The sequence below is a fragment of the Typopeltis vanoorti genome, chromosome 10 (assembly GCF_054136105.1).
Source record: "Typopeltis vanoorti isolate ZY-2024b chromosome 10, IOZ_Tvanoo_1.0, whole genome shotgun sequence".
Classification (NCBI taxonomy): domain Eukaryota; kingdom Metazoa; phylum Arthropoda; class Arachnida; order Uropygi; family Thelyphonidae; genus Typopeltis; species Typopeltis vanoorti.
The window spans coordinates 17,024,859-17,038,324 of record NC_143558.1 but is presented as its reverse complement, the minus strand read 5'-3'; the positions used below and the strand labels follow the sequence as shown (position 1 = coordinate 17,038,324).

General features: G+C 36.7%; 1 protein-coding gene across 1 annotated transcript in view; it reads left to right on the top strand.

Moving 5' to 3' along the window:
- The window catches only part of LOC150102194 (uncharacterized), a 238,490-nt gene that overhangs the window by 19,599 nt on the left and 205,425 nt on the right, over positions 1–13,466 (top strand). The window contains exon 2 of the mRNA XM_090399106.1: positions 9,785–9,910. Within this exon, the coding sequence (XP_090255232.1) occupies positions 9,794–9,910 (117 nt within the window). The 5' untranslated portion in view covers positions 9,785–9,793. The remainder of the gene's footprint in view (positions 1–9,784; positions 9,911–13,466) is intronic.

Sequence of the window (13,466 nt, the reverse complement as noted above, 5' to 3'; positions counted from 1 at the left end):
CAATTTATGTACTGGTAAATTTGATATGGGTATATCCAGCTAGTGGAAGTTTAAATATTTCTAGGTGACATATATGATAAGTATTCTATTAAAAGTTTCAGCAGGTGGTTCATCACATTTTAGGAGTTTTTTAAAAGTACTCTCTCTCTCTCTCCACCTGTTTGCTGTTTCATCTCTAGCATCTAGTGTTTGTCCATTGCTATTGTTGATTATTGTTGTTTTCATAGGTGGACCTGTTTTTTGGTTTCTAATTTTATGGGAAAAATTTCTGGAGTTATTTAGCATGTTTCTGGATTTTTTTAAATATTTTTTTTCAATCTCTTCATATAAAAATTTTCTTTTCTGTTTGATTATTTTATCAAGGCTTCCTTGCTGCTCTCTTTGTATCTCTGAGCAGCATTCTTTTTCTTTACTGCCAATTCACATTCTTGATTAAACTATTTTTTATACTATATTTTACTTTGAATTCCAATTGCGTTTTATGCTATCCTTGTGATGATTCTAGATTTTTCAATATTTTCATTCTCCTCTGGCTTCTTCCTCATTGATGTTTTATCTAGTAGAGCTACTACTGCCATATGTACTTTAAATATTTAATAAACATTTCATTAGGGTGCTTCATGCTGGTGAATGTGATATCATAACAATGAGTCCAAGAGCTCCTTGGAGGCATCACATAATAATAAACTTAAGTGAGGATCAAATAACGAAAGAGGAACTTGTAGTGAGATTAAGTAGGCAGTTCTGGTGGAGGGCATTATTGCAGAGTGTAATACGTAATCTTGATAAAGTTAATATAGTGATAGTGCTTTATTACATTCCTATGTTTTTTTAAAGAGACATTCCAGAGAGTGATGCTTGACATTCTTGTTTACCAATAGAGTGTTGCAATAAGGAAGTTCCTAAAAGGGTAGAACTAAGATAAAATTGTTTATTGGAGAAAATTCTGACAAGACTAAGATTAGTAATTTGGCATGTAGAAACAAAATTTATTTCACTGTGTGAAGCCTTGAACAAGCTGTATTTGGATCTGCATAGCCATGTTATGAGAAGCAAACTGATAACTAGGCTTAGTATGGTCAAGGCCTCATTCAGTGAAATAACTTTTGTTTCTGCATGCCAAATTACTGGCTGGTAATTTGAAACCTCACTCTCTTGATCACTTTTTTGTAGATGAACAATTTTACTCTAGTTATATACTTTTTTCAGAAACTTCCTTATTGCTAAATTCTTGTGTTCACCAAGCATGTTAAGCATCAACTTCCTGGAATATGTCCTTAAAACATCCTGTATAGTAATGTCATCAAGTCCTGTCACTATTAACTCTATCAAGTTTACATATTTTCTCATATTCCTCTTAACTCTGTAATAATGTCTTCATCCAGGACTGCCTGCTTAGCGCTGCTATTCTTGGCCAAGTGGATAATGGTTCTACTTTCTGGCCAATAGGACATGTGTTCAAATTCCATTGTGATGATGGATGTTATGAATGTCATTTGGTGGAAGATGAAGTTTGTTGTCAGACATTTTATTTCAGTAACTACTCTAGGCCTGAAGTGGCTTGAAAAAAAAATCCATGTGTGTTCTGTAGAATAGATTTTCTGAATTATCTCATGTTAGTTTACCTATAGTATACTAATCCATTGTAAGGTTGCAGCTTTTCATAAATGGAATTCATTAAAAAAAAAAAAAAAAGTTGGTGAGGGTTTGTACCAGATTAAATGATAAAAATCATTACCAAGGCATCAATAAATAACCAAGTCAAGGATACTGTCAATTGCCTAACACTCCTTAAAACATGTGGCAAATTGATCCACTATGAAAAATATTTTTCATAGTGGAGAGGTGCAAGCAAGAAAGTGAGGAGCAGATTTTTTTTTTGCTCATAGAGAAATAATTGACTGGAATGTGTGTTGCCTGAGATTATGGTGAGTTCGGACACAAAAACGAGTAAGGTATGGTTTGAAGATCATTGTGAAGACTGCAGGGGAAGCTTCTGACTCTGGGGGTGTAGTAGTGATAAAGATAATTTATCAGAGTTTGTTAAATTTATTTCACAGTAGCACTATGAAATGCTTAACAGCTCTCTTCTCCAAGTTCTATTTAACCACTGTGAAAGGGAATTTAGAAAGGAGGAGATCTGGAGAATTAGAAGTGAATGAACTTGTGATATTCAGAATGTTGAATAATTTAGATGTCATTAAGTGTGTAGAATTGGATGGAATTTTAAACTTGTGGCAAACATCAATTTGCCACATGTTTTAAGTAGTGTTAGACAATTGACAGTATTCTTGGCTTTGTTATTTATTGATGCCTTGAAACAGTATTAATTGAGTGAAAGTAAAAAATCATGTGACTGTATGATTTTTAGTGGAACTAGAGTGGAACGCAAGCAGACATATTGATTCATAGACCAATTTGCATTTCTCGAGTTATGATTAACCTCCCAAACAGCTAGGACATCTTAGATGTCCAGCTAAATCTGTATATGATTCAGCCCACTTGTTGAAAGAACATGGATAAGAAGTGCAATTTGCCGTAATGCTGTTTAGAAGGTGTGATAAACCCTCATGCCGAAGAGAACACTTAATTGGATTATTTCATGTTCATAGTTACGTCTCAGTTGCCTATAACAAGAAACGCAGTTCCTTGTTCTATCCTTGGTAACTGGATCTTAGTTATATTAGATAGACTAGAAATATAGAAATTATTTATATTTTTGTTTTCTCTTTTTATTGTACAATACAATTTTAATGCCTGGACAAAATAAAGATCCTTGAATAATTTCTTCACTTAAATATTGCCTTATCTTGGAGAACCAATTTCATTTTTAATTTTTTTGTGCTAATTTTTTTCTAATCACTTACTCGACAAAACATTTTCTTGGTTCTCGAAGAAATTAATTCATGATAATTATTTGAAATATTATTTAAAAAAAAGAAAAGAAAACCGGCTGCCGACGTTCCAGATTATATTATTATTTTTTTTGTTCAAAATCATTGAAATCGAATAATACTTCACAGATTTCCTTTAGGATGTACTTGATTCGCTATTAAGAGGCGTAATAATTGAGAGTTTAACGAAATCGTACCAGCCGGGTGCGAACATAAAGGATGTCAGCGAATCTATTCGACTGCAAAAACAGAGGGTGAAAGAGATGATAATAGTGGCAGGAACGAATGATTTGAAAGAGGACAAAATGGAAATGATAGAGGATGTGAGGGAGTTGTTTGAGGTAGCAAAAGAGAAGAGTGAGAGAGTTAGGATGGTGAGTATCTTACCGCGGTATGACAGCGAAGTGTTTAGAAGGAGGGCCATAATTGCCAATGACTTTATGCGTGGGTTATGCATGGAGAGTGGTGTGGAATTTGTGGATGTGTGGAATGAGTTCGATGGGCGAAAGGACTTATATAAGATGGATGGGTTACATTTGAATGGAGTTGGTGTACGGAGACTTGAAAGAGTGTTGATGAATGATGTGGAAGTGGATGTACAGACTCAGGGAAACTAGATTTATTAAGGGGGGGAGTAGATATGCAGACTTTAGGGGGGGCAGTTAAGTGTATGAATGAGTATTATGCCCGGGCGAGTACGACGGACAACAAATCAGAATGGGATAATTAGTATAAGGAATCAAAGTAGGGATGGGACAAATGGGCTTCTGCGATTCATGTACACTAATGCCAGGAGTATTAGGAACAAGAAGGAAGAGTTTTTGGCCATGGTTGGCACTTCCAGGCCACAGGTTGTCGGTATTAGTGAAACATGGCTCACAGAAGATGATAAAGCTAGTGGGATTGAATGCGATGGGTATAGCGTGTTCAGGAGTGACAGGGTGAATAAAAAGGGGGGATGAGTGTTATTGATGATAGCTTATGAGCTTCAGCCAAGGAGTATAGAAGTTGAACTGCAGGATGGGGAAAAAAGCACATTTGAGGCTGTTTGGTGTGAGATACAATCTAGCAGAACAAAATATACAATTGGGTGCTGCTATAGACCGGGTGATGGAGTGGATGGTGGGAATAGTATGCATAAGCAAATAGAAGAAATGAATGGAAGGAGGGTAATTATTATGGGTGATTTCAATTATGGTAATATTGACTGGAAAGAGGAGAGGGCACATGGGAGGAAGGAATTGGATTTTATGCAGTTATTAAGGGACAACTATCTACGGCAACATGTATTGGAAAATACCAGGGGGCAGAGAGTGCTGGACCTAGTAATTGCAACTGAGAATGTGGCTGTAACGAACATGACCTTGTTGCCACCAATTGGTGAGAGTGACCATAAGGTCATGACTTGGGAGGTGGCTAAAGGAGTCGAATTTACAATTAAGACAGGGTATATGTTGAATTACCGGGCTGGTAAGTATGACAAGCTTAGGTGTGTGCTTGGCTCAATGCCATGGCATGTAAAACTGCAAGGGCTGGATGTTGATGGTGCATGGGAGGTGGTCAAGAACTGTTTGCAGGAGGCAATGGTTGAGTGTATACCAAGAGTCCGAATAATAAATCAGGTAGGGGTTAAATGGATGAATAACACTATTAAGCTTGAGCTGCAAAAAAAGAAACAATTGTGGAGGGAATTTAAGGAGAAGGGTGACCATCAGGTGCATGAACAGTATAAAGCTCAGGCCAGGATGGTAACAAGAGTGGTAAGAAAAGCAAAAGCAGATTACGAAAGGAAATTGGCCATGCAGGCTAAAGAGAATCCCAAACAGTTTTTTCAATATGTTGCAAGTAAAAGGAAAAATGCTCATGGTAGAATGATCTTAAAAAATGCTGAGGGTAGGGAGGTAACTGAATCAGTCGATGTTGTGGAATTACTGAGCGAGCACTTTGCAAGAGTATATCATCCAGGTGGTGGCTTTGCGGAAATGGAGGAACCAACAGCTTATACTGGAATTGTGATGAATGAGGTAGAGGTAACTAGTCTATTACAGAACCTCAATGTCAATACATCTGTGGGATTGGATGGTATACCAGCTCGTGTCGTACGTGAAGCGGCCAAAGAATTGTCAGTGCCCTTGACCATTATGTTTAATTTGAGCCTCAGGACTGGGTCAGTCCCAAGGGGGTGGAAAGAGGGGAAAATAGTTCCACTGCACAAAGGTGGTTCCAAGGCTGCTGTTGAAAATTACTGGCCAATCAGCATAACAGGAATCATTATCAAGGTCTTAGAGAAAATAGTCAAGAGGAAAATACAAGATTGGATAGAAGAAAATGGGATACTGTATCGGGGACAGCATGGTTTTGTGAAGGGTAGGTCATGCCTCAGTAACTTGCTCACGTATTATAACACAGTGACGGCTGAACTGGATAAGGGTAATGGGTTTACAGTGATTCTGCTGGACCTTGCTAAGGCCTTTGACAGGATACCACATGGAATTCTAATCAGTAAATTGCAGCATATGGGAATGGACATAGGGTTGGTGAGATGGATAGGAGGGTGGTTGACGGAGAGATATCAGAGAGTGGTTTACTCAGGAGTAGAGTCCACAAGACGGCCTGTGACTAGTGGTGTACCACAAGGATCTGTTCTGGGACCACTGCTGTTTAATTTGTTCATAAATGATATAGGAAAGGATCTGAGAGGAACAGTTCATTTGTTTGCGGATGATGCGAAGTTGGGTAGGGCAATAGTGAATGCAGATGACGTCAAAATTTTGCAGGATGATTTGGATAGATTGGAGGTCTGGGCTAGGGAGAATGGATGTCAATTTAATGTGGCAAAATGTAAGGTTATGCATTTTGGGGTGAAAAGATGGGAGGCAGTTTACTGCATTGGTGGAACCGTGCTCCAGGAAATTGATGAGGCACGAGATTTAGGAGTGTTGGTGGATAAGGAATTGAAATTTAGGGGACACATTGCAAAAGTGGCCAAATCAGCTCATTAAATCACTTGGTTGCTGAAGAATACGTTGACAAGCAGAGACAAGCAGGTTATTGTTCCTCTGTATCGAGCCTTGATAAGACCTCATCTCGACTACTGTGCTCAGATTTGGTCACCTAGGTTTCTTCTTGATGGGGAGGAGGTGGAGAGGATCCAGAGGCGAGTGACCAAGATGATAGCAGGTCTGTGGAATGAACCGTATGAGAACAGGTTGAGGATTTGTGGGTTGCAAAAATTGGTTGATAGGCGGAGGAGGGGAGATATGATTGAGACATTCAAATTACTGAAGGGTTTCTATAAAATTAATTCAGAAGATATTTTTGAGAACAGGGCTGGTTGTGGGAGGACTAGGGGACATCCATGGAAACTGGGCAAAAGTGTGGTTAGTAAAGGTGTTAGAGCTGGGTTCTTTACTTTTAGAGTAGTGAATGAGTGGAATGCGCTCCCTGAGTCTGTGGTGGATGCTGTGACAGTGAATGAGTTTAAGGCGAGGTATGATAGATACTGTATGAATGTCGAATAGTTGTGATGAAAATGATTTGGGGCCTCCCTCGATGAGTCTAATGACTCCCTGGAGTTGCCCGTAATAATAATAATAATTGACTTTGCTTTATAGAGAATGACAGGAAATTCTTTAATCATATCACTACATTTTTTTCTTTATATAGTAATCTATTTATTTATTTAGTTGGAGCAGAAGCTTTCAAAAATGTTGGGTAACATACATTATCTAATCTCCTTGCCATAATGAATCAAGCTTTAAACACTGAAATAATGCCTCAACAATGTAAACAAGGCCTTATTGTTCCTATACCCAAAAACGGCAGTCTTAATAGAATGGATAACTACAAAGGTATTACTTTGCTATCAACCACAGTTAAAATCTACAATAGGATGATACTCAATAGAACCTTGCTTAACACCACTTTTAAGAAAAAACCAAGCTGGGTTTCTAAAAAAATGATGTACAATAGAACAGATACATTGCATCAGAGGAATCACATAGAAGGTTCACGTGATAAAAAACTTACCACTCATTTTAACCTTTATAGACTTCAAAAAAGCCTTTGACTCCATTAATAGAGAAGCAATGTTTAAAATACTCAGCTTCTATGGACTACCCTCAAAACTCATACAAGCAATCACAGCGCTTTATAAAGATTACAATGCTACAGTAATCTTTAAAAGAAACATCTGAATCGTTTCCAGTGACAATAGGAGTCCTGCAAGGTGATGTGCTAGCACCTTATTTGTTTTTAATATGCTTGGACTACATCTTCCGGACCATCAACACAGAAGATCTGTTTTAACATTATAACATCCACCCATACTATGTAAATAACTGATCTTAGTTTTATTGACGATGTTGTACTTATTAATACAGAACCAAAAAATGCACAAAAACATCTCAGTCTACTAGAGGCACAGGCTAAACTTATTGGTCTGCAGATCAACATCCAAAAGTCCAAAGTATTCTCAATAGGTTGTGAAAATTTATACTTCATATCAACAATAAACCCTTAGAAAGAGTAAAGGACTTTTTCTACCTTGGATTGTACATCAGCAATACAGAAAATGATATCAGAAAACGTAAACAGCTGGCTCTAATCTTCTGTAACAAACTCTGCCCCATCTGGGAATCATCATTGGTATCATTACAGACAAAAATAAGACTATGCCATGCAACCAGCAGATCCATTTTCTTGTATGGTTCTCAAACCTGGACAATAAGCACCAAAAAACTACAGATCTAATTAACTCCTTTGGAACTACATGTCTCAGACTGATCCTTGGATACACCTGGATGGACCGCGTCACTAACTCTGCTGTGCTAAATCTGGCTAAGCAAGAACCACTTGTCAGTATAGTCAAAAAACTACAACTCAGATGGCTTGGGCATCAACTCAGCTATCCTTAAGTCCCACTCTTTTTGGAATCCCTCATCCTGTACAAACCAGAAGATGGCAAATGCAGTAGAGGAAGACCATGCAAACAATTTTGGCAATACATATGTGAAACCATCAGTAGGCTGAACTGCAAAACTCCATCTGACATGTAACAGTTAGGTCAAGATAGAGAGACCTGGAAGACCATAATTTGCAATATTTAATTTTTAATATGAATCTCTTTTCCCTTTTCATATTGTGAATAAACTATGTATGTATGTATGTATAGTAATCTATTGTTCTTTGCACTTTCACTTTCTTGGTTTCTTTGTATAATTGGTCATTACAAAATGAAATTAACAGTTATGATTTAAATTTATATGTATATATATTTTCTGCATAATTGAGATATTATGCTCTAGTTTTTAAAGTAAGCAATACTTTTGCTTATATTCTATCATTCAAAATATGTATATGCACATGCATCAAATGTGAAATTTCATTTCCATATTTTTACAATAGAATTGAACTTTATTTCACCTTTGATAGTTTACCTCCCCCCTCCCTGCTGCATCACTATACATAGGTACAGGTTTTATTTAATTCGTTATTTTTGTCTAGTAATTGTTCCACATAACTTTAATTTTTCGATACAGAAACTAGGTAGTGATTATTATAAATGTCAATATGGATCTTTTAAGGCAAGGTAATGCTACAGGATGATGAATTCACTAGATAAGGGAGAGGCATATACAGTGGTATACGTGGATTTTTAAGCAATCTATAAAAGGTTGCTGCATGACAAGTTGGTAACTGAATTGAAATCAGATTGAATAAGAGTAATTAGATAGGTTGTAGAAAGTTTTCTTCACTTGGTTACAAGGTAAATTATATTTGACAGATTGTATTCTTGTTTAATCCTTTATCCAAGTGATAGCAAACAAAGTTTGCTTGTGAAGTATCTTCATGACTAGGCTACTTACATATAGAGGCTGTTGGCTTCACATCAGTTCCCTCATTATCTTGTAATGCAGAAACATGATGGGTAGGTCACTGTCCATACTGGTTTGACCTTTATTTGAGGTATCATCAGTGGGAGCCATAATGCTTTTGGATTACAAAATACTGAGGCATTTGATGAAGTAGAATACTGAGACAACTTTGATATACAAGTAGTGTAGTCATGATGATATTTCGTGCACTATGAGGAGCAGAGTAGTTGATTGGTTCTCTTGCAAGAGGATTGCAATAGACTGAGTTGGCATTTGAGTGCAGCTTCAGTTTAATGTTGCAAATAAGCTATTGAAATTTGGTAGCAAGGTTGGGATTCAGAATATGCAACTAATGGGGAAATTTTGAAAGATACAGAAGAGATGAGAGATCTAGGAGTGATGGTGAATATAGACTTAGTTTAGGTGTTCACATTCCTAAAATTGTAAGAACATCACAACAGATTTTGGGAACAATGAGGATGATTTAAACATGCAGATGTGAAGAGGTTATGGTTCCCTTGTATAAGGGGTTGATCAGGCTACATATAGACTACTGTGTGCAGATTTGGTTTGGTTTCCTGGCTTTCAAGGGGATGAGGAGCCAGAGAAGATTTTCATTAAGTTAGTGTCAGGTCTCTAAAATGTGGGATATGATAATAGATTGAGCGAATGCAACTTGCAGAGCCTTGTGAATAGAAAACTGGAGAGGAGTTTTACCATATTAATAATGAGGGTAGTGCCCAGGGAGAAAAGGATGTCAGCAAGGGAATGAAGAGTAGGTTCTTTGCATGAAGAAGGGTTGGTGAATAGATTCCATTGTCTGAAAGTGTGGTGAATGGTTAAATCACAGTCCTGTGAGTGTGTGAACTTCCTGCAATGTCTTTTCATTCCATTTATCATTATTAAAAATCAGTTAGTAGTTTAAGCTGCTTTTGATGGCAAGTGTATCTAAAGAAAAGTGAACTGTGCAAATTTTATTATATTTGAAGTATGTACAATACATTATCTTTGTAGATTTCGCCAATGGATCGGAAAATGAAAGATGAAAGCTGGCTATTAGTTCGTAAGGATGGAAAAATTCATCCTCTAATGAGAGGCATGATGTTTGTTGGTCGAGAAGAGTGTGATATTATTCTGCAGGTAAGGATGTAATTTCTTAGTTATTTATGTAATATTTAAATTATTTTGCAAATTAATAGCATCAGAAGAGCTTTCCTGAACACTATTTTTTACTTAGAAGTTGAACTTAGGAATGCTGATGAGTTTCAGGTATGATATTGTGAGTCTCTGTTGGTTGGAGAGTATTTTGTGGAATATGATGGATGTCAAGTTTCTTTTGGGAAAGGAAATATAGTGGAAGGGAGATGTACTGGGACAGAGATTACAGTTAGCAATTCAGTCTTAGTTTTTCCCTGTCTTGAAAAATTTGAGCACCTTCAGACCTAGAGAGAAAATGCTTTGGTCTAATTGAACTGCTAAGGTTTCCAGTGGGAATCTGATCCACAGATGATATAACATGAGTTTTCGTTGCATATAAATTAATACATAATTAATAAATATAAATTCATACTAGTGCTTCGTAGTATTAACAACAGACAAGCACAGTGCACTCAGTTAAAGCATTGGAAACAATTCAGATGTAACTGAAATAAAATAATGTCCCAACATGGTACCTGTGGGCCAGATAACTATAAAGTTAATTTGGAGAAGTCCATCTATCTGGTTTCAGAATGACTGTCTCCCAGATCATTGGCAAATTATTACAACCACATTTGTTGAGGTTGGAGGAGTTTCTGTAATCCCTTCATAGTGACACTGATTCCAAAAATAGTCTCTCAAACTTATAGCCACTTCTGTGTAATAGTGGTGTCTTATTCCATTTAATTCTGTGTAACAGAATATCCAAAGAATGAACTGCCAGCTGATTGATTGCAGATATAATTTTTGTGTTCAAGGCAGATCTTAACTGATCTGTGAAAAAGTCTGTCAGGAATGTATTTACATCAACCACACCATCACAACAGTATGGCATCCTCAAAACATTTACTCACTGGATCAGAATTATTTGTTCCAATGATATAGCCCTTTGAAACTGAGCACAAGGAACTTCGTAACACCTTTTTAGCCAATGACTACAGCTCATATATGATTATTATCTGAGACCTCCATGGAGTCGAGGACTCGTCAAGGGAGGCTATTAAAATAAATAAAATACTCCGTGCACCCCCAACCAACATACTGGATTACAGAAAAACTACAGAAAAACTGATATATTAATAGTACATTAGAAAAAAATAGTTAAAGTTCTCTGCAGATATGATCTTCATGCCCCCATTCAAACTATTACTTCAGCTTGTTACCTTTATCTGTTCTCTCAAAGATCAATTTCATCCTCTTACTCATCCTGTAGTGCACAAAGTTCTTTGTGCTTGCAGTTTAACCTATTTGGATAGACAGGTAGATCAGTTAACATCCACCCTGAAGAACACAACAATTAAATCTGCTATCATATGTATGCCAGGTTGGAACTGGCAGACCAAGCCAGTTCCAACCTGGATACTCTGTCACATATGATTAAATGGAACAAGACATCACTATTACATAGAAATAGCTATACACCCTCTGTCCAAAAAGAAACCGAACTTTTGATAGAAAATAAAACAGACCAATTATAATTATTGAAATCATTTATTTCAATCAATATACTCTCCCTCAGCTTCGATACAGTGTTTGGCACGGTCAATTAATTTGTTAAATGAGTTTTTAATATTGGTTTTTGGGATACTGTTGAGGGTCGTGGTTACTGCCGCTTGAACGTTTTTAATGGTGTCGTATTACTTTCCTTTTGTCGGCAAATAAAGTCGGGGGAAGAGAAAGAAGTCACAGGGTGCTAAATCAGATGAATATGGCGAGTGATCCAACACACAAACTTGGTTTTTGTTCAAAAACTGTCTCACAATGTTCAAACAATGAGATAGTGCATTATCATGCAAAAGTGACCAGCTGTGACAAATTCTCATTATCAATTGTGTCAAAACTTCGAGATAAAACTCACCATTGACTGTTTGGCCAGGCGGAACGAATTTTTTGTGGATAATGCCCTTGGAATCGTAGAAACAAATCGGCATTGTCTTTACTTTTGACTTCTCCAAGCGACTTTTTTTCAGATGCCCCTCTTTTGGTGGTCTCTGGTGCTTTGTTTCGGGCTCATACTCAAAACATCACTTTTCATCACCAGTAACTATTGTTCAAGGAAGTTTGAGTCCTTACAAGCGTTTTAATGAGGTCCTTGCAGTGTTCAATTCGATATATTTTTTGGTTGTCGGTCAACTTATGGGGAACAAATCGCAAATTCAATTTACGAAGGCCCAAACTCTTGGCCAAAATGTTGTGCACAGTTGATTTTGGAATCCCCAATTCATCTTCAATCAATCTCACGGACGATTTTGGGTTTTCTTTGATGAAATCGCACACTTTTTGGATGTTAACTTCGCTCAGTCCAGTTTTTGAACAGCTTGGATTTTTGTTGTCCTCAAGCGTCTCATGACCACTTTGAAATTGCTTAAACCACTCATAAATTGGAGTAGAGGATAAGCATTCCTCACCGTATGCTTTTTGAAGCATTTCATGCATTTCATAAAACTTTTACCAAGTTTAACACAAAAGTCGATCGCAGCTCTCTGTTTGAAACTCATTTTCTGACCATTCATCAAAACACACATTTTACTCTTGCCACTATAACTCGGCTTCTAATGAAACAAATGTCATAAACTGTTGACACAACACTAATGAAGGTTGCCGCTTTTGAGAACATAAAGATGCAACAGGTGGCGCCACTAGTTTCTTCTATTTTCGAAAAGTTCCGTTTCTTTTTGGACAGAGGATGTAGGTCTGAGAGACTATTTCTGCAATCAGCTAAGAAGCACTCCCTCAAACTGAACAAATATGTCTGCATTAAGTTGCTGAAGATCTGGGAGGCAGTCATTCTGAGACCAGGAAGTTGGACTTATTCAAATTAACTTTATAGTTATCCTCCCCAGAAGATGCCATATTAGGACATTAGTTTTGCTTCCGTTACATTTAAATTGTTTTCAATGCTTTAGTTGAGTGTCTCGGGCTTGTCACAGTTGTCATTATTTGTATTATTATTTGAAGATGCTGGTTAGAAAACCAGTGAAATATTAGTAAGATTCAATAAATTAATTTTTTCATCTGTTGGTGTTGTTACGTAATACTGTGAACAATCCTAATATGAACGATCAACAACACTTAAACTTTTCAATATGTTGACAGAGTTATTTTCATACGGGTGTTTCTTCAGGATGGGATACAACAGTACAGTGTTGTAATTATTGGTAAATAAAAATTTACAAAATAATTATTTAAAAAAATATAAATAACTAAAGACAATGTTTAAAATTAAACCAACAGTGAAAAAAGAATACTTGAGTGCTGAAGCGAGAAAAAATGGCCAGAATTTCTGTTGAAAAAAAAAAAGTTCTTAATATTTAGGAGAGTCCACTCATTGATTGGATTGTATGGTCTGTCAAAATAACAAGGTATCATTCTATTCAGATTAAGAGTATTTTTTGAGGACTTCTTGGAATTATAACAAGCTTTCAAAATTGAGTGGTTACAGTGCTTAAATTCTTAGTTTTTTCCAGTGGATTTTATGGTCCTTATATGCAACTCCTGA